Source organism: Gobius niger (assembly GCF_951799975.1).
Source record: "Gobius niger genome assembly, chromosome: 9".
NCBI classification, from domain to species: Eukaryota; Metazoa; Chordata; class Actinopteri; order Gobiiformes; family Gobiidae; genus Gobius; species Gobius niger.
Genome location: NC_136860.1, coordinates 34,179,628 through 34,199,420, shown reverse-complemented (window position 1 = coordinate 34,199,420; position 19,793 = coordinate 34,179,628). Strand labels below are relative to the sequence as shown.

Sequence of the window (19,793 nt, the reverse complement as noted above, 5' to 3'; positions counted from 1 at the left end):
TGGAGTTTTCAAAAGTTTTATCGTCTTCATGCCTCTGCTGTGATTGACAACCGTCTCCATGGAGACTCGAGGGAAAGGGGCGGAGTTAAATGGTCCGCTCAGAGCAGAGTGAGAGAAAGGCCCAGGAGCAGAACCGAGGAAAGTGGGAAAGAAAACTCCAGCGCATCCTCTTAAAACACAACACTTTGGCCTTTGTGAAGCAGCAGATCGTCAGAAAGTCGCTGCTTCTCCGCTGGTGTCATTTCACTACGGAGCATCTGAAACGCTGATAAATTGGCCGCTCGTGGACTCGATTTTACCATAAGCATTTTCCAAATTGTCTGTTTTTAAAAACGTGAATTATGTAAGGGATAATGTGTAGAACGCTGGTCATTATCAGGAAAATAAGCACCGACAGGGCGAACCGGACCCCAACGTGAAGCGGAGGGGTCTGGTTTCCATGACAAATAGTTCGACAAATAGTTCCCAAAAGTTTGCGCGTTGCTCGGCAACGTTTTGCTAGGCTAGAAGCAGCGAGGCTAGCAGCTAGCCTAGCTTAGCTGAAGGCGCAGTTGGAGGAATGGTGGTGAATCTCTGGGTAAGTTGAAAGTCAGACTCACGCTAACTTCACGAGCGATTCCCCGACTTCTCTCTCAGTGACGGGACAGATAGTGTCGCTGCTACGTACACGCGGAGTGATATGAAAGCACAAACTCCGTTGCCATTGGCAGCATCATTATTTTTTTCAGGTCCTTTATCAGAAAATAATGACCGGTAGAACATTGGGAAATCCCATTCAAATTAACGGAGCTTCTACTTACGTTGTGAAGAGCCGTATAATAGTTTGATTTATGGCCCAGCCCTACGTGAGATGTAACGACTTAACTACATAGAGGAAACCTCTGTGTTCATAACAGTGGGGGTTTTGTCTTGAGGCTAACACAAAATAAAAATATTTTTTTACATGTTGTATTGTAATTATTTAACACTAGCCTTTAGCTCCAAGATAAAAGCTCCGCCCCCTTATAACCACATGCGTTTCCTCAGGGGCAGGATTGTAACACGTTGCGGTGACTGTGCATCAATAACTCGCTGCCCTTAAAGCGACAGTGTCTCTTCATTTGTCTGGGACCCTGGTAATCGAATGTAAATGATAGGGGACAGTGCAGCTCTTATTTCATGTGGGGGCTCTGGGCATATATATTAGGCCTGTGAGAGAGCCCACATACCCCGAATCATCTAGACCTTTTCAACACGTTTGACCACACTTCTCCTCTGTGTTTGTTCCATGTTTAGTTGAAAAAAGGCTGGAAGTTTCACTGTGAAGGCGGCGCTGTTGTCGTGCCCCTTAACCTCAGCCTGGCTCCGCTAAACGGAAATAAAACACAAAGCGCAATCTCCCCACCATCACCGACACGGCTCCCGGACACTGCAGATATTAAATGTGGCTCTGTTCATTTCTGCCGGTTCACAAAGTGCAGATCACTGGGCTCCTGAGGGCGCCAGATTACGACGAGTAACCGCGGCGTTAGATGCTCAGCCAGATTCAACGCCTCACCTCGGACTGAACAGCTTTATTGTTGGGGAGTCAGGTTTTTCTTAGAAGCAGAAAGTAGGAGAGGTAGAATCTGGTACCGCAGCCACATTGTACCAGTGGGGCATGAAGCTGTATCTCAGGCTGAGCAGGGATGTTATTGTCAGTGTGGGCTTTATTTCTATTGCACATTCACAGCTTAAACTCTTACCTCCCGCTCTAACCAAGTGCATTTTCTTGTCATTTGAAAGCTAAGACCCATAAAACTTCGATGCCTTGTTGCCACACTTTTGTTGCATATTTGAGCGGTTTTGTCGTGTTTGCATAGTTTTTTTTTGTTGTGTTTCAGTCACTTTTTCATCACATTTTTGCCTCACTTTCGAGGCTTTCTTGTTGATTTTTAGTCATGGTTTTGTCGCTTTTTTGTTGTATTATTGTTGCTTTTCCAGCATGTTTTTGTCACATTTTGGAAGTGTTTTTGGCACTTTTTCGTGGCTTTTTCATCACTCTTAACACATTGAGCGCCGCACTATATTTGGGATTTAGCCTGACTGGGGCAAATATCTTTGGAGGCTCACTATACATAGCTTACCACCACAGCCTGTCTAATGCAAACAGCGCTATACATGCATTTCCACATTGTTCCGGCGGCCATTTTGAATACCGAAGTAGCATTATGCAGGCTAAACTAAATCATCGAAGAGGAAACAGACAAGCTTTCTCTGTGATTTTTACAGTTTGTCATGTCAACAGAGTCTCAGTCTGAGTCAGTGGTTAAGCTGTTCAAGACTTTAGCATGCTAGTGGTTAGCAACTGCCAATGGCTTCAACACGATAAACACATGTGTGGCTCATATCTATGAACACTGAAGCTCTGACCTCTGTCACAACTTGTAGCAAAGGTTTGGAGTTTGGTTCAGGGCTTTCTCTTGGAGAGGTTGGAGCTGAGCTTTTGAAGCTAAATGCTAACCGGTAGCATGGTAGCATCTTAAACACAGACTTACTGGTATCTTCCCATAAACGTACGGCTCTGGGGCCGTGTTTTTTCTGTTATCTTGAGCAATGATTACGAGTACATAAAAATTCCACTGTCAATCAGTTGTCTTTCATTTTCATACTGAGTAGAGATATGTGGTAGTGCTACATAATTCTACTTCGGTATTCAAAATGGCCGCCATAACAACAAAGGTATAGCACTATCTCTGGAACATGGAGCTCTCTCTTTACTAAATCACTAGTGTTTTAGGTGTACCTGTTTTCAAATTGCCTCTTCACTGGTGATACTGATAATAAAGCCCTGTTATGACGCGTATCTTCTTCTTCTTCTCTTGCAGAGGTGTCGTGGCTGAACTGGTGTCTGGTGGGATCGTGTCTCTTCAGCCTCGTCCTGCTTCTGTTCTTCAGGGAAACCTACGACCGCCTCTACCTGGACGTGTTCGTGTCCGTATGAAACGACGGCAAAAGACTGAACTGTCTCTAACTTTAATATTATTGCACAAAAAAGGTGGACGAAACAAGGGACTTAACGGGAGATGTATAAATACGTGTAAATTGATGCATTGGTGTCGTTCATGTTTACCCTCATGGCGATCAGTTCGGGCTGATGCGCTGCCTGGTTAAAAACGAGACACCGCCGCGGTAAATAAGAGCCTCTGTTTGGGTGATTACAGCGTGTTCAGTGACATTACTCACCCACAGAAAGAGGTGTTCAGTTGATTTTTGACCTCCCTGTTGGCGTGGGCATTGTCCAAGATGAAAAGGATTTATGGAAGTCATTCAAAAGTGTTTTACGGAACAAGTGCGAATGTCGTGTTTGGTATTTTTCACCTTTTTTTGGATGCGAGGACTTCAGTAATACTTGGTTACTCAGAAGTAACTCTAAGTAACTCAGAAGTAACTTTAAGTAACTCAGAAGTCATTCAAGTAACTCAAAGTAACTCAGAAGTAACTCAAAGTAACTCAGAAGTAACTCTAAGTAACTCAAAGTAACTCAGAAGTAACTCAGAAGTAACTCTAAGTAACTGAGAAGTCATTCAAGTAACTCAAAGTAACTCAGAAGTAACTCAAAGTAACTCAGAAGTCATTCAAGTAACTCAAAGTAACTCAGAAGTAACTCAGAAGTAACTCTAAGTAACTCAGAAGTCATTCAAGTAACTCTAAGTAACTCAGAAGTAACTCAGAAGTAACTCAGAAGTAACTCTAATTAACTCAGAAGTCATTCAAGTACCTCAAAGTAACTCAGAAGTAACTCCAAAGTAACTTAAAGTAACTCAGAAGTAACTCTAAGTAACTAAGAAGTCATTCAAGTAACTCAGAAGTAACTCTAATTAACTCAGAAGTCATTCAAGTACCTCAAAGTAACTCAGAAGTAACTCCAAAGTAACTTAAAGTAACTCAGAAGTAACTCTAAGTAACTAAGAAGTCATTCAAGTAACTCAGAAGTAACTAAGTAACTCAGAGTAGCTCGAAGTAACTCAAAGTAACTCAAAATAACTCAGAAGTAACTCTAAGTAACTCAAAAGTCATTCACGTAACTCAGAAGTAACTCAGAAGTAACTCAGAAGTAACTCAGAAGTAACTCTAAGTAACTCAGAAGTCATTCAAGTAACTCAAAGTAACTCAGAAGTAACTCAAAAGTAAATCAAATTAACTCAGAAGTCATTCAAGTAACTCAAAGTAACTCAGAAGTAACTCAGAAGTAACTCTAAGTAACTCGGAAGTCATTCAAGTAACTCAAAGTAACTCAGAAGTAACTCAAAGTAACTCAGAAGTAACTCAAAGTAACTCAGAAGTAACTCAAAGTAACTCAGAGGTAACTCTCAAGTAACTCAAAGTCCAGAATGAGGTGTTAAGTAGATTTTTGACCTCCCTGTTGGCGTGGGCATTGTCCAAGATGACAAGGATTTATGGAAGTCATTCAAAAGTGTTTTACGGAACAAGTAAGAATGTCGTGTTTGTTATTTTTCACTTCTTTTTTGGGATGCGAGGACTTCAGTAATACTTGGTTTGTACTTTTTCAACACCCTACGCAACATTAATCATCACATCAAAACGAAACACAAGAACAAGAATGGGGAAAGCGAAGGAAAGGGAAATCTTTGACTGCACTTTTGCTCGGTGGGTTTAATAATAATTTAAGTTTATCTTTTGAACAGTAACTCAACGTAAGTCAGAAGTAAGTCAAAATAACTCAGAAGTAACTCAATGTAACTCAGAAGTAACTCAAAGTAACTCAGAAGAAACTCAAAAGTAAATCAAATTAACTCAGAAGTCATTCAAGTAACTCAAAGTAACTGAGAAGTAACTTAGAAGTAACTCAGAAGAAACTCAAAAGTAAATCAAATTAACTCAGAAGTCATTCAAGTAACTCAAAGTAACTGAGAAGTAACTCAAAGTAACTCAGAGGTAACTCAAAAGTAAATCAAATTAACTCAGAAGTCATGCAAGTAACTCAAAGTAACCCAGAAGTAACTCAGAAGTAACTCTAAGTAACTCAGAAGTCATTTAAGTAACTCAGAAGTAACTCAAAGTAACTCAGAAGTCATTCAAGTAACTCAAAGTAACTCAGAAGTCATTTAAGTAACTCAGAAGTCATTCAAGTAACTCAAAGTAACTCAGAAGTAACTCTAAGTAACTCAGAAGTCATTTAAGTAACTCAGAAGTAACTCAAAGTAACTCAGAAGTAACTCAAAGTAACTCAAAAGTAAATCAAATTAACTCAGAAGTCATTTAAGTAACTCAAAGTAACTCAGAAGTAAAAACAAAACGTGTACAAATTAGTCCAATGCTCTGGAACTGTTCTTTCACAGTTTGATCTGGACGAACCCCGGCTTTGTCATCTTTGTTTCTCTCTTTGCCGCTCGGGAAGTAAAACCATCCATTCTTTGGTCACGTGATGTCGCTGAAAACGCTGTAATGTCACAAAGCTCTTCTGTTCTCAGTCCATGTGGCGTCTGTACTTTTAACCAGGCATGTTCGTGTTTACAAATGATGTAAATATGTTTCCTTGGACCTTTTTTAGGAAGTACTTTGTGTTCTCAACCAATCAGGAGGCTCGTTTTTGAGACTATAAGGGAATAAGAGGTTATTTTCTGCTTTTGAATGGTCAAAAGTTCCTCAAAATGGCTTCCACGACCGGTCGTTTTCAAGCCAAAAAGCCTCAGTTTAGTTTCTACATTTGACTTGTTTTTGATTCTTTGACCACAACAACAGCGAAGGAAAAGAATCACCCACAAGAGTATAAATATTATGGAAAGACAATATTGGCACTATTAACATCTTTACCCCCACCTTTACCGAGCACATTTTCTCTAGTTCGGCTTTACCCAAATCGAAAAGCTTCTTAGCCAGTGTAATGGCTCATTTGAAATCTAAGACCTGCAAAACTGATGTAAAACCTTTTTGTCGCCGCATTTTTATCCTGTTTTTGTCGCTTTTTTATATTGTTTTTGTTGCTTTCCCACCACTTTTTTTTTCATTCCTTTTTTGAGGTTTTTTTGTCTTGTTTTGGTCAGGTTTACATCGCATTTTTGTTGCTTTTTCGTCATGTTCTTGTTGCTCTTTTGAGGTTTTTGTTTTTTGCTTTTTCATCACTCTTCAGTCGTGTTTTTGCCGTTTTTTGTTGCTTTTCCACCACTTTTTCATCAGTTTTTCATCCCATTTTTCTTGCGTTTTTGTCATGTTTTTGTTGCTTTTTCAGGATGTTTTTGTTGCTCTTTTGTGGCTTTTTTTTGTTGCTTTTTCATCACTTTTTCATCACTTTTTCATCGCATTTTTGTTATGTTTAGTCGCGTTTTTGTTGCTCTTTTGTGGCTTTTTTGTTGCTTTTCCTTCACACAGTCGTGTTTTTGTTGCTCTTTTATCGCGTTTTTGTTGCTTTTTCATCATGGGTTTGTTCAGTCGTTCAGTCGTGTTTTTGCATTTTTTTTATCGTGTTTTTGCCTCTTTTCTGGCACGTTTTTTGCTGCTTTTTTGACACGTTTGCTACGTTTTCATCCTCGTTTTTTAGATCTGGGCAAAGCCGAGAAAATGGAGAAAATGTGCTCGGTTCAGGTGGGGGTTAAGAGGTTAATACAGTCTCTGGACTTGATTCTTTCAAATTACAAATGCATTTGAGGGACATTTTACTCATCAAATCCTACGGGAAATGTATCATAATGCTAAGAACACAAACGTCTGCCTTTTTCCAACACTAACAATGCCATTATTCTAACTTTCTGAACGGTTACTATCGAAACACGGTGAAAACTTGTAAATTCGAATGCAACTAGTGGTCACTTGTGGTACTGCAACTCCAAACAAACCCCGCTTTTATGCAACAGAAATATCAGATAGTCGCTATTTCTGAAGCTCCGTTTTTTCTGATGAATCCGAGTTTTTAATTCTTTCACCCGTGTTTTGTTGACGTAAATGTAATATAGAAATGAGTTGTTATTTTTGTATGTTTTTGTACAGGTTTTTTCGTTCAGAGTCTGGTTTTACTGACGCCAACCGATTTTAGACACAGCACCAGCCAAAGAACGCGCTCTGGAATTTAAGGGAAAGGAGACGTCGCCATAGTTACGCACTTCAGAAATTGAGCGGTCGGGCTGGGCACCGTTAAACGATACCGGGAAGAAAGTTTAGGCGCCGCTAATATCGGATAATATGATCGTTTCGAATGCAGGAAGTGAGTTGTTTTTTTGTTTTTTTTCATCTTTAGATCCAAGTTTTGATGCTGTTGGTCCAAGGACAGCATTATGACCTTTAACCCCTGCTTTAACCGAGCACATTTTCTCCAGTTTGGCTTTACCCCAGTCCAAAAGCTTCTGGAAAAAAGCTGTGAAAATAGCGACAAAACTGAGACGAAAACAACGATGGAAATGTGACAAAAAAGTGAGAAAACATTGACAAAAAAGTGACGAAAAATTGATGAAAAAGTGGCAAAAATGTCACAAAAATGTCACAAGAAATTGACAAAAAATTGACGAAGAAATGACAAAAAATTGATAAAAAATTGACGAAAAAATTGATGAAAAAATGACAAAAATGTGACAAAAAAGTTACAAAATCGAGTTGAATCCCCAACAAAAAAATGATGGAAAAAAAAAATCTGATGACGTGAGGAAAAAGATCCTCTCGGTTCAGGCGGGAGTTAAGAGGTTAACCGAGCACATTTTCTCCAGTTTAGCTTTACGTGAATCTAAAAGCCTATAGGTCAATGCCTCATTTGAAAGCTAAGACCAGCAAAACTGACCTAAACTGATCACTATCCTCCGTTTTTGCCTTGTTGTCGTTGCCTTTATCATGTTCCTTTTCATCTCATTTTTGCCACTTTTTTTGCCACGTTTTTGTTGCGTTTTTGTGCCTCTCATTATTTTCTTGTTGATTTTTTTGTTGCGTTTTCTGTTTTAGTTTTTGCCGCTGCGTGTCTCCAAGAAGCTTTAACATTTGGATAAAGTCAAACTGGAGAAAATGTGCCCGGTTCAGGCGGGGTTTAAAAGGTTTGAGGAAGTGACTTGGTTCAAATAAATGATTTATTTTTTTATTTTTTATTTTTTCCTTTGTCATAATTTTGCTCACATTTTTTCTTCGTCTTCCCAATTTTTTTCCAAATTTTTACTCATTTTTCTGACTTATATTTTCCCCATTTCCCCCAATTTATTCCCCATTTTCTCCCATTTTTTTCTCCACACAATTTTCCTTTATTTTTACCCAATTTCCCCTGTTTTTCCCCCAAACTATTCCCCATTCTGACATAGAAGATGAACTCGATATTGTAAATGTGCAGATCTTTCACACATTATCCTTTTTTTTTGTGTCAAGTATCGTTAAAGGTATCGTTCAGGTATCGGTATCGGAACCCGAGTATGGCCGACATACTGTTATGGGACAAAATGTAACGGTGCCCCGCCCTGTTGAGACTTTAGACACCGAGGTTTTACAAAATAACTCTAACTTAACTTAATATTGTGAACTACTGTGTTGCTCTGATGAGGCTGAGTTCACACACGATCGGAGAAAGTGGACAAAACTTTACAAACATGAGCTTGGCCGATAATATAACACATTGTTTTAGCTCCATTTGCAGGTGAGCATAAAGAGACTCTTAGTAATACTTCTGGATACAGCTTTATTTTAATTCCACTTCCTCTGCTCTCGTGTGAACGCCAGGCTGGTCAAATCTCTACTGCGTTTACCGGTGCTTGTTTTTTTTAAATGTTTTTATTTATTTTATACGAGGATCTCCTGCCTTAAACGCCCCGGTTTGACTCTAAACTGTGTCTCCTGTGTCCTCTCTCCTGTATCATAGACCTGTACTTGTGTATTTGTATAAAGGGGGGCTTCGGGAATAAATGTCCTCTTTATTGTGGGGGAAGCTAAAAATGTGACTGTTCAATTTTCCAGCACCTTATTAAAATCCTTTTGAGAGAAAGAAAAATGTGGACCTCGGCTTTGTTTCAGTGAAGATGTGATTTTTTTCTTTCACTTTTACCCACTTTCGTCAGGGTTCACAGTAGTAGTTGTGTTTTTCAGTCTGTGTACAGGGTTTCTGTGGGGCATTAGAAGCATTGAAGGTCACAGAATTAATTATGACAAAATTCAAAGCCTTAAAAGTCAGAGCATTCAATTCAAACTGACATTTTACAGTACACAGTACATTCAAAAACACAAAAACTATGGTGTAACAAATGCAGCTGAAGTTTTCACAAAAACGTTACACAATCTTTTGCTCATAAGTTTCCCAGTGTGTCGATTTTTTTTTTTTTTTTTTTTTTTTTAAATGTCCTCTCATTGATTGAATGTTAAAGGTACACCGCGTAACATATTGGACTATGCTGTTGCGGCAAAACAAAACATGCTCCTAATGACCAGCTCAACACAGAAAATGCTGTTACTGCAGTGGGTAATAAAAGAATGGATTTGGATGAGGGTCTAATTAGTTTAAATCTCAAATTCTACTGCCTCTAATCATATCTCCATGGAGACGAGCTGGAGACGCACCCACTCCCGGTGAAGTTTACAGTCACATCTTAGGAGGGGTGAGCCTCATACATGTTTGTTTGTACATTTATGAGGTATTTTTCAATGATGAAGATGTCTGTCATAAATAAATGCTTGTATTTCAGTTTTATTTATTCGGTAAAAGTCTACACGGTGTGGCTTTAACAAGTGCTGCCCAGATTTTTTTCATTTGGTGCATTAATAATATCATTTTTTTTGGATGACCATTTTGCAATTTGACTTCCTGCCGCCTGTAGAAACCCTGTAAAAGCAAAAGCAAAATGTATCCTAGTCTCTAGGTTTGCTCCAATACTAGAATGAAGAAAGTCTGATTATCTTATAGGAAAAATACAGCTTAGTATTGGTTTGTTGGGAAATATATTAAAGGAACAGGCCACCGTTTTTCCATACTGAGATATGTTCTTACGAGTTGATAGACCAGACAGGTACGTATCAATTCGTCTAAGCTCAGGCAAGAACATATCTCAGTATGGAAAAACGGTGGCCTGTTCCTTTAAAGGAATCCGCACAGTACTGTGCGGATGCCAAACTACTCCTGGTGTTATTACGCCTTACAATATAGCTCCCCTTTTATCCACTTAGAAAATCCACATTGTTTAATTTTGTGTAATTATACTTTGTAGTGGAACACTTCACGTAACCATACTTAAATAGGGAAAACGTGGAAGAGCTTGGTAGCTTCTATCTTGACCTGTTTTGGAGCTATAGTGGAGAGAGGGAGAGGCTAAATGCTAACGCCGTCTGCGCTGTGTTTACGTGACTGAAGGCACGGGTGAAGATCAGACAGGTCCTAAAGAACTCGTCAAAGCTCAGGTAAGAACATATCTCAGTATGTAAAAACGGTGGCCTATTCCTTTAAAGTACTCTAAAAATGCAGTATTTTTAAAATGTCCTGGCAGAACATCCCACTTGGTCACATGTAACGTAAACCAGTGACCCAAAAGTGGGTCGTGGAACCATTTCCAGTGGGTTGTGGGAACCTTTTTTTTCTTGTTCCATATTTTCCATCTGAAACTGCATGGAAACACACCAGAGTCTGTTCAAATTAATATCATCGGGTTGTTCTGATCTCTTTAAAGCATGTATACTGCTTTTTCAATTAAAAACAAACAAACAAAAAAACACGCTACATGCTGGCATTGACTGGAACGGAAAGGGTGGCAGAGCTGATTTGGGGGGGGTCAGCATCACGTTGAAGCCACGCCGAGCTATGGAGGTGAAGGTGGAATGTCACTATACATAGGATCACACACAACACAAGCTGAAATTCAGTTAGTTTAGAGTTAATTAAAGGCTAATTTAGACTGTTTAGTTTTAGAACTTAATATTATACTTACTCTTAGGGAGTAAGTAAAAGGGGGATTGTAAGGATTATAACGAAATCTGAACAAGTCTCTGACTCATGCTTTGCTCACACGCTACACAACAAGAAGACCATGTCACTGAGATGAGCTGATAGACAAATGGTCCACACCATGATCATTCTGAACATAACGAGAAGTAACAGATAATATACAAACACATAGACACAAACAACTGACTCACTGACAGGCCTCACCCTCTCTGCGTAGAGGAGTGCAAGACTAGGATAAAAGGAGACTGTCAACGGAGTTCTGGACTTCACTTCTTCTCTTTCTCTGAAGTCACCAGCTGGTTATACAACTTTGTAACTAGGAACAATGGCAATAAACGCCTTATCTTTGAGACGACTTCTATCTCCAGTGTTTGCTTTGGCTATATCCAAAAACTGTTCTCACGTGATACAAAAGAACCAGATCCTAACAGTTGAAAATCTCAATATTTTATACGACATAAGACAAATTACACTTGTTGTGGCTCGTCATCCGAGGTCCCGAAGCCAAAACCACTTTAGAACCACTTGGCATTTGCATTAAAAAAAGAGTTCTTTACTTCAGGCTGTAATGGTGAGGTTCGGCCCTCGCTGTTTTGGCGATGATGAATATCTGCTGCCGACTCCTTCCATAGATGAAAACATGAAACTAAAGAAAACTCAAATCGGACACACCACAGCCAGTCTCTCTCTACCCTGTTGTTTTATTTACAGCCTACTCGACTTTATAATTTGGACCTTTCTTTTTTATTTCATCTATTTCATCAATAAAACCACGAGCATCTAAACGTCATTGCGCTGAAAGTCGATAAAAAGTGGGCGTGATTTCATTTGCGGAGCGGCATGACCTCATCGTTCCAGCGTCGTAATGTTTCACTTCTATCCAAACTATTGCGCGGCGTTTCATCATGGCCTTTACGAGATGTGACTTCATTTGTCAACGCAGCTAAATCGTTTCTTGTCTCGAGTTGTGTGATCTAACATACAACCACAGTGTTAGAATATTCCATTTGAGACCAGACCAGAGACCCAAGCGATATGTGTCAGAGCGGAAACGTTTTCTTGTAGGCCCATAAAGTGGACAAAGCAATGCAAAACTCAAGCTTAAAAGCAGTTATTTTGGTTCAGGAAGAACTTTCAAGTTTCACTCTCTCTCCTCACTTTGCAATCTTACAGATTATTATCACCTTAAAGTTCAAAGGTCCTTATCATAATTCAACCTGGATCGACTCAGACAGACAGAAGCTTCTCCGGTGGTCAGTATGGATGAGCTGGTTGGACTGAGGGATGTCGTCCCCCAGAGCCTGGACACTGGTGGTGATGGGAGGCCGGTGAAGGATGAAGCAGGGTGATGGAAGAGGCGGTGAAGGGGTGGAGGTGGAGGTGGGTCGCAGGACAGCTGGGAAAGGAACAGACCATGATCACTGGAGACTAAAAGGATCTGTATCATGCTATTTTAGCCATTTGAAACTAAACTATAGGCTTTTATATGATATATTGTACCTCTATCACTATGGAGTGCTCATTTTTTGTGAGAAATATAAGTATTTTTTGGGGGTATTTTTTCAACCTGGAAGATAAGACGCTTCGATTCAGTTAACTCCGCCCCCTCTCTCCACCCATGCAACATTAGCAGTAAAAGAAATATAAATATCATAGCAATAAGTGAAGTTACTTCACAACGCAGTTAAAAGGAGTTGACATCTGCAACACAGAGTCGTTTTGATTGACTCACCGCTCTGGTCCATCGCTGTTTGCGTTATGGGACTCGCGTTGGTTATAAAAGTTGATCCACTTTGGCTCTGGTGAAGGTTCCCCAAACATCCATCAAGAGACAGCCACAGAAAAACACTATTTTGGCCAAATCCCGTAAAGAAATTCCAACTTCTGGCGAGTGGCCTCTTCTTTCGGAAGGCTGAATAAAGTCCTGCACCTCTCGCAGCCAAACGCGCATTTCTCCATGACATTATCGTTAGGTAAGAAAAATAGAACAGGTAGGTTAGAAAGAGCTCCTTCTTCACAACTTTTGATAAGGAAATAGCATAACAACATGGCTAAAAGCTCCAAAAAGTCGATTTTGCATGATATAGGACCTTTTAAACCTTTTAAACCCCCCCTGGAACCACCACCTTAACGTGGTGGAGGGGTTTGAGCGCCCGAATGATCCTGGAGCTCTGTTGTCGGGGGCTTCGTGCCCCTGGTAGGGTGTCCCAGGGCAAACTGGTCCTATAGATGACGGGCCAGACAAAGAGCGGGTCAGAAGCCCCTTATGAGAGACCAACAGGCCCGGTTAATCGTGAGGCCGTCCTTCTGTGGACCCACCACCTGCAGGAGGAGCCATAAGGGGCTGGTGCAATGTGATTGAGCAGCTCCAACAACTGCCCCCACGACCCGGAAACGAACAAGTGGAAGAAGATGGATGGATGGATGGATGGATGGATGGATGGATGGAGGGTGATGATTGGAGCTACGGAGATGCGGCTCTTACGCTGATGGGCTGAGGTGGAGGTGTGACCCTCACGGAAGCGATCATTTCCTGGAGGTGAGTCTCCCAAGTTGAGCTTATGCCTAGGCTTCATATTACCTGATTTCTGGAGGAGGCAACAGCAACTCCACACTCAATTTGCAGAGATGTAGCAATGCCCTTTTTTAACTCTGTTACACCAACCTTCCCACCACCCCAGCCAAGCTCCAAGGGGGCAACATACGGTAGTTTCCCGGCCAAAATGGGAGACTCAACAGCTGTACTAACCTCACACCAACTCCCACGAAGTTCATTTTGGAGAGGCAGAATGTTGTTTTTTTCTTGTTATGATACTGGAGGACAGCGGGAAAGAGGGAAAAATACGGTAGTTTCTCTGGAAAAAACGTGAGGCTTGACAGCGAAGGAGCTCAATGCTTTGGGTTGCCAGATCCTGTGGTTAAAATCTGTATTATAAACCGAAACATATTACAAGTTAACTGTCAATGCACATTCTAAATAAAAAATATTCCGCATCATGAATATGCAACACTGTTCAGGAGGAAGATCTGTTGTAAAATGTAAATGTCCCTCCCGTCTCCTCCCGTCCCTCAACTCTGAGCTGTAAAAACTTAATTGACTTTTGTGGGATTATGAAAAATGAGCGCTTCTTTTAACGGCTCATTTAGCCCCGCGCCGCCATCACCGCGCGGCTCCTCCATCTTCCGCATATTAAAAGTGGCTAGGTGCGCTTGATTAGGAGCGATGGCCGGCTCAAACGCTAAAGCCGGGGACGTGCGGCAGCTGGAGGCTAATTCGCTAATTCATCAAGAGACGATCTGAGGGGTACGGCGGCCCCAGAGGGAAAAAAACAAAGCAAATATTGAGATGTGATGGACACAATGGCTTTGATCAAGGACCCGTTATGTCCAAAAGCTGTCCCGAAAACACTCAAAACATCAGCAGAGAATTCACCGTCTTTGTTCAAGAGTTTTTCTGGAGTCTACTTTCATTTTGTGGAGAAAGGCAGCAAAAAGTGACACAGTGAGAATCTGAAAATGGGATATTGTTACCATTGGGTGAGTAAAACGCTTCTCTATGGTCTTTATTGCAGTGAGCTGACATTGCTGTAGTAGCACCCCCTGGTGGCCTGGGGCGACTCCAAAAGAGCGTTCTTACGAGCACTTTGACCCTCCATAGCTCTGCTGAAACACATGGGGTGGGTGTCACATTGTTTAGCCCCTTAACTCCCACCTGAACCGAGCACATTTTCTCCAGTTTGGCTTTACCTCAGTCCAAAAGCTTCTGGAAATAAGGTGTGAAAATGGCAACAAAACTGAGACGAAAACAATGATGGAAATGTGACAAAAAAAGTGAGAAAACATTGACAAAAAAGTGACGAAAAATTTATGAAAAAGTGGCAAAAATGTGACAAAAATGTTACAAGAAAATGACCAAAAAATGATAAAAATGTGAAAAAAAATGTGACAAAAAATTACAAAAATGTGACAAAAAATGACAAAAATTTGATAAAAAATTGATGAGAAAATGAAAAAAAATGTGACAAAAAATGAACAAAAAAATGAACAAAAATGTGACAAAAATTGACGAAAAAATGACAAAAAAAATGACAAAAATGTGACAAAATGTGACAAAAAAATTACAAAAAATTTACAAAAAATGACAAGAAATGTTACCAAAACATGTGACAAAAATTGACGAAAAAATGACAAAAAAAAGTGATGAAAAATGTATGAAAAAGTGGCAAAAATGTCACAAAAATGTCACAAAAAATGTACAAAAATTTGACCAAAAAATTTGACCAAAAAATTTGACCAAAAAATTTGACCAAAAAATTTGACGAAATTAAACAATTAAACAAAACTGTACTTAAAAATAATGTTTAAAACAACAGGGTTTGTGCTTCCAGAAACCAATCAAATGCCCATATATGGAACTTCCAGGCGGACTGCGCTAACTGTGTAGCCGCAGCCCCGTTTAGAAACCACTGATTTAAGTAACAAAAAGATCGACTCACTGGGGCTCTAAAAACTTCAAGGATACGTATAGATAACTTAACGTTTCTTTATAAAACACTTCACTAAAGCCATGATTAATCGGCTACTTAAGAAAAACATGAAACCCGTGATTAGCTTTCCTCTGAATCCCTTTTTTTGCCGCTGACATTTACACCTCTCACCATCTCGACTTGAATAAAACGCTCCTGACCTTCTCAAGGCCGCACTTATTTGGAGGTAAAGAAATCGCTGCTTGCCGGAGCTCGGTGACTTTGAATTGTGCCGCCGCCAATGTCAATGTGCTCAAAAAACCCCACAAGGACGGACGAGCTGTTTGAAAGCGCTTTGTGTGAGCGAGACTCGCGATTTACAGCGTCGCTCTCCGCGCTCTAAAACCCGCGTTCGCCCCCGCACGCTTAAAATGCAAACTATCTGGGCGATCAAGGGCTAGCGTAATGCCCGACTCGAGCGCCTGGGCTGTAGCGGAGATTTATGGGCAGGGACCTGTTGCGGCGTTAGCGGAGTGTCCTTGCTAAAGCTAATGCGATGCTAATGGCCTCTCTCGGCGTTTGGGGAGCAGTAAATTTGCCTCCGTGAGCAGAAGTGAAACCTGCCAAGCGCCGAACGACAGGGGAATGATTACAAATGCTAAAACAAAAGCTTTGGAGACGCTGGTGTCGGGCTTTCAAGCTGCTGACTTCAAAACGAATGGGTTTTGGAGTTCTGTCCCTGCAAACGGCTGAGGTCCGCTGCTCGTAAGTAACTTTAAAGTTTTTATTCACGCAAAAAGTCATATCATTTACATTGTGGAAAATAACACAGAATAATAAGATAGATAGATATACAGTATACATCTTAACTTCTAAATATTCATGTGTTTGTACAATTCATTGCAATTAAATTGTGTATTATACTTTAAAGATAACAATAAGAATAAGCCGAATGCCCATCTCGGGTCGCACGTTGCATTATGGGTAATGAAATTTCTTTTGGCTACCAAACAATATTGATAGCTAGCATAAAGCAACTAAGAAAGCTCTGATTTGGACCGTTTTAACCGCTGGAAAGTTGAAGTTAAGCGTTTTTGTTACAATTTTAGCTTAAAGGAATAGGCCACCGTTTTTACATACTGAGATATGTTCTTACCACACTTTAGCCGAGTTAATATATCCCCGTCTGGTCTTTGTCCGTGCGCTCTGCCAGGCAAACGGAGCACATACGCAGCCTCTCCCACATGTCACATAGCTCCAAAAAAGCTCACGGTAGAAGCTACCAAGCTGTTCCACGTGTTCCCTATTTAAATAAAGTTACGTGAAGTAAAAAGATAAAAAGGGGGACTATATTGTGAGGCGTAATGATACGAGGAGCACAACGTCCGCGCAGTAACTCCTAAAGACTTCCCCCGCTCACTTCCGTCAATAACCTTTAGGAGTTACTGCGCGGACGTTTTACTCCTCGTATCATTACGCCTCACAATATAGTCCCCCTTTTTATCTGCTTATAAAATCGACATGTTACATTTCTGTGTAAATATACTTCACATGAAAACACTTCACGTAACTTTATTTAAATAGGGAACACGTGGAAGAGCTTCTTCTATCGTGAGCTTTTTTGGAACTATGTGACATGTGGGAGAGGCTGCGTATGTGTGAGCGCACGGACAAAGACCAGACGGGGATATATTAACTCGACTAAGGTTAGGTAAGAACATATCTCAGTATGTAGAAACGGTGGCCTATTCCTTTAAAGTCTGCTTTTCTGGACACTCAAAGACGCTTTCCATTGCATTATTCTTTCACTCCATGTTTGATGGTGGTAAGTGTTAGAGAATTAACAAGCAAACATTCAGTGGTAAATGATATGATAAATAGCTATTTAATGTCATCCTAACAGTAAGCTATTGTAGCCACAACTGCCCTGGGGTAGACTGACGGAAGCAAGGCGACCAGTCTGCACCATCGGCCCCTCCGACCACCACCGATCAAATCATCTGCTAGAGAATTTCCCTTTTTTGTCCCAAAAAAGGGAAATTCAAGTCCCAATGCATTTGGGACTTGTCCATTTTTGCAGAGCCAGATGAAGAGCTAGATGGGTCATGTTTGTTAGTTTCCTCAACTCTGTGTCAGACAAATTCTGGGAGAAATTCTTCGGTAGAGAAATGCAAACCTCTAAGGCAGAGGGAAGTTTGTTGAAGGCGGGCCAACAGTGGAGGCCGATTATCCCCACTCAGACATGAACTTTAATCTCTTTTTTACCCCTTGATTCTCAGTGGAATTTGACTTTCAAAGCACATGGACAAAATATCAATGAAGACAGACCTGTTAGATAGAAAACAGTACAAAAAATATCGGATCGGATTTGGATCGCAATACTTTGTGCAGCAATGCCAAGTATTAGGGCTGCTCGATTTTGAAAAAATAATAATCATGATTTTTTTTGTTATAATTGAAATCACGATTATTCAAATGATTATTTGTTGCCTTTATTTTATTTATATATTTATTAATAAAAAAAACTATGCTGAATATTTTCTGTTTTCTGAACAGTCAAATAAAGTACAAATGATTTCAAGTTTGCCTCGATTAAGGAGAGGTCTCTGTTTCACACCTGCCCCCTGCTGGCCAGCCCTCACACCTGCACAAGCAAACTGAGCAGCGCGGCCTGATGACATCATCACACAGCACAGTTTGTTTCTAGGTCAGGCAAAAGCATGAGCCGTGGCACCAGAAATGTGAAGGGAAAATAATCCCTTATGCTAATAGGCGGCGTTCACGATTTAGAATGTGATGATGTCATAATGTCAGATGGAGGGCAGGGCCATTACAACTCTATGGGAGAAATGCAGTTTTTGGAAGAAATCGCCAAAACGAAAATTGACAAATGTTTTTCCTCTTCAGTGTTTGATCGTGATTGGATTCACAAACCTGTGATATTACTTTTTTGTCTGAAAGTCCTTTCTATTGGACAACATCATGGTCATGTTTTCGCATATTGTCACCACTTTTAGATGTTTTTCTGAGAAAATAATTGGACATCAGTTCATATATGCTGACAGAGGAGACGATGGACTTTGTGACAGTTTTTGTTTCATGTGGATTCCTCCAGTAATGACTGAGATATGAGCAAAAAACAAAGACATAAAAATATGCATTTTGTCAGTTACTGCAGTTACCATAGTTACCGTCAGTTGCTCCACCTCAATGTTAAACTATAGGCTCTTTAGAATGTTGTGATGTCACGTGAACGCCACCTATTATTATGCTAATTTTGTCATCATTTAGTGTAATAATCGAAATTGTAATCGAATTTTGATTAATTGCACAGCCTTAAGTATTGAAACATTTTCATATCGCAATACTTTCCATACTTGCGTTTGGAGGGCTGCAACTATTTATTTTTGTAACCAATTAATTGATTAATCGCTTTGCTTTGAATGGTTTATGAAAATTGTATTTATACTTGTTTTTTCATCACATAAAGCTAAAGTGGATCCGCTTGAGGACGTGTTGATGGAGTAAACTTTAAGTGAATGTTTGTTGTTGAGTCTTTTGACGCTAACTCTGCTTCTGAATGGATGAGACACAGACAGATATTCATGAAATTTACATTGTACAAACATTACATACACTAACTATAAAAACAAAGTAGGTTTTCATCAAAAATACAAAATTTTCAGGTCATTTTTGCTCCATTTGAGTTTGTGTGAACCAAAAAATGATTCATCGATTACTAAAACAGTTGTCGACTATTTCAGTAATCGATTAGTTTTCCAGTAATCAAATGCACTTTTCTATCTTAAAAACTGTCAAATTGCATTGGGTTTATAAACTTTGGTCACATGACTGTTTTCCTTTTACAAATTTTAAAGGCACATTGTGTAACATTTTGGACTATACTGTTGCCATCAGTGCAAAACATGCTCCTAATGAGAAAATGCTCTTTCTGCAGCGAGAACCAAATTCAACTGACTTTAGTCACATCTGGTTTGTTTAATTGTAAAATAATTTGTGCCACAAGTTATTTTACAATTAAACAAACCAACAATAACTAACAGTGATTTTTTTTTTCTTTTTTTTTTATTATTCTGCACAGCTGGTCTGTCAGAGAAGGTTTTTAAGGAATGTAGAAAACGATTTTAACATAATTTAAACTGAGGTGGTTTGTTTTTTGTGTGTTGTCAGTGTTTGGATTTGTCTGCTGTGTCACTGTTGTATTTGTGTATCTCCACTCACTGCAAATGAATTTCCCCACGGGGACAACACATTTCTACTACTACTACTACTACGATCTCCATGGAGACGATCTGGAGACGTACCCACTCCTGGTAATGTTACTGTCATGTTGTAGGAGAGCTGAGCCGCTCACACGCTCATATTTGTTTGTACATTAATGAGGTATTTTTCAATTCTGATAATATCGCACTGCAAAATGTATTTAACTAGATCCG

The 19,793-nt window shown here is 39.9% G+C and overlaps 1 protein-coding gene across 1 annotated transcript in view; it reads left to right on the top strand.

Moving 5' to 3' along the window:
- slc49a4 (solute carrier family 49 member 4) overlaps positions 1 to 3,302 on the top strand; it is a 156,951-nt gene extending 153,649 nt beyond the window's left edge. Inside the window, exon 9 of the mRNA XM_079563451.1 lies at positions 2,847 to 3,302. Coding sequence (XP_079419577.1) covers positions 2,847 to 2,962 — 116 coding nt within the window. The 3' untranslated portion in view covers positions 2,963 to 3,302. The remainder of the gene's footprint in view (positions 1 to 2,846) is intronic.
- The last annotated feature ends 16,491 nt before the right edge of the window (positions 3,303 to 19,793 follow it).